The sequence below is a fragment of the Dendroctonus ponderosae genome, unplaced genomic scaffold (assembly GCF_020466585.1).
Source record: "Dendroctonus ponderosae isolate FM_Combo_2020 unplaced genomic scaffold, Dpon_F_20191213v2 Dpon_F_20191213_11, whole genome shotgun sequence".
Lineage (NCBI taxonomy): Eukaryota > Metazoa > Arthropoda > Insecta > Coleoptera > Curculionidae > Dendroctonus > Dendroctonus ponderosae.
Genome location: NW_026017213.1, coordinates 4,010,568 through 4,011,987, shown reverse-complemented (window position 1 = coordinate 4,011,987; position 1,420 = coordinate 4,010,568). Strand labels below are relative to the sequence as shown.

Sequence of the window (1,420 nt, the reverse complement as noted above, 5' to 3'; positions counted from 1 at the left end):
ATTTTTTTGATTAATTTAAATAAATCAGTGATTATTGATTTTTTAAATAAAAATCAATTTTGCCCAACACTGATTACCTGCCAACCGTTCCAAAACTCCCCAATTTCTCGTCTTTGGTGCAATAGTCCGGGGACTTGGACATGTAAACCAGTTGCTCGGACGTGGCCACTTTCTTCCCCACTTGCACCTGAAGTCGATCCACCAGAGTCTTCGACACTTCTTTGGCTGTGGTGTATTTCTGGAGCAACTGCTGCCCGACTTCCGTCATGGATGGAAGCGCCTTCCAGCACGTTTTTATATTACATGAGCCGGACACTCCGTGGCATTTGCACTGAGTACGCAGACTGGTCATGATCACCTGTTGGGCACAACATTTTCAGCCCGAGTTTCCCGCTGCAATCAGCCTACCTTTCTTCCCACGCGGTTGTTATGCAGATTGACCACAGCCGCATCGTCCCTGAGGATGGAGTTATCCTCTTTGGCGCGTTTGGTCTTCTCCTTCTTCCCCAAGCTGTGCTTTTCGACGTTGTCGATGAAGCGCTTTGCAAACTGGGACGCCCATCTGCGGAAGAGTGTCTTTAGCGATTCGCTGGTTATAGTTGGGGCTGTTTTACGTTACCTGACGTTATCGCCGCAGCCGCCCCATTGGAAGCTGTCCACATTCGGGCTGGTCGGTCTGCCTGCACAGGTGCAATGGTGCAAGTTTCCACTGGAACAAGCTCGGGCCAGTGTATAAGTCAGCGCAGCTGAACTGATTGCGTACACGTAGGCTTGTTCTCGTGTGGCTGCAACGCAATATGTTGAATCACCCTGTATATTGTTGCGGAAAGGGCGGAAAAACTGTTCTGTTCTGTCTGTGTGCTGTTGTTTAGACGGTGTGTTTAATAAGTAAATCGTTATCACGTACGTACAGCGCGGATTACTGGGATCTTTGGTACGCGTCGGAAGACGTAAAAATTTAAATCGATTGAAACCAGTTGATTGAACAGGCAAATTCGATTAATTATTTAGATTCGTCCGCATTGTCCCTGACGTCAGTTCGCTACGGTTCGGCGACGAACTGTTCTTAACTCGCTGATAGTTTCCAGAACTTTAAAGATCGAATGCGAGAGATTTTTATACGGAGCGCTTTTAGGTAGGGAAGCGCTGACTTATTTCCCAAACTAAGATACCTTAAATAAAACCATTAATATAAAAATTGTAAGGTTGACGAACACAATTTAGTATACAGGGTCAGTCAAAAAGTCCACCGTTTCCATACATAAAAGCCCCCTGTGTTAGAGAACGTTGGCGCAATTGGAAGGAATTGAAACTTTAACTGATTACTATTATTAGTATGCGCCCTGGAAATCTTTAGAGGAAACAGTCAACGATTTTTGCGTCAAGGTTGCCTTCGCAATAAACGTATTTCGTTATTTTC

At 45.3% G+C, this 1,420-nt stretch overlaps 1 protein-coding gene across 1 annotated transcript in view; it reads right to left on the bottom strand.

The window, feature by feature from the left end:
• LOC109534721 (protein Wnt-11b-1) overlaps nt 1-1,420 on the bottom strand; it is a 9,658-nt gene that overhangs the window by 2,314 nt on the left and 5,924 nt on the right. The window contains exons 4-6 of the mRNA XM_019900485.2: nt 620-785; nt 409-562; nt 78-358 (exon numbers count right to left, since the gene is read on the bottom strand). Coding sequence (XP_019756044.2) covers nt 78-358; nt 409-562; nt 620-785 — 601 coding nt within the window. The remainder of the gene's footprint in view (nt 1-77; nt 359-408; nt 563-619; nt 786-1,420) is intronic.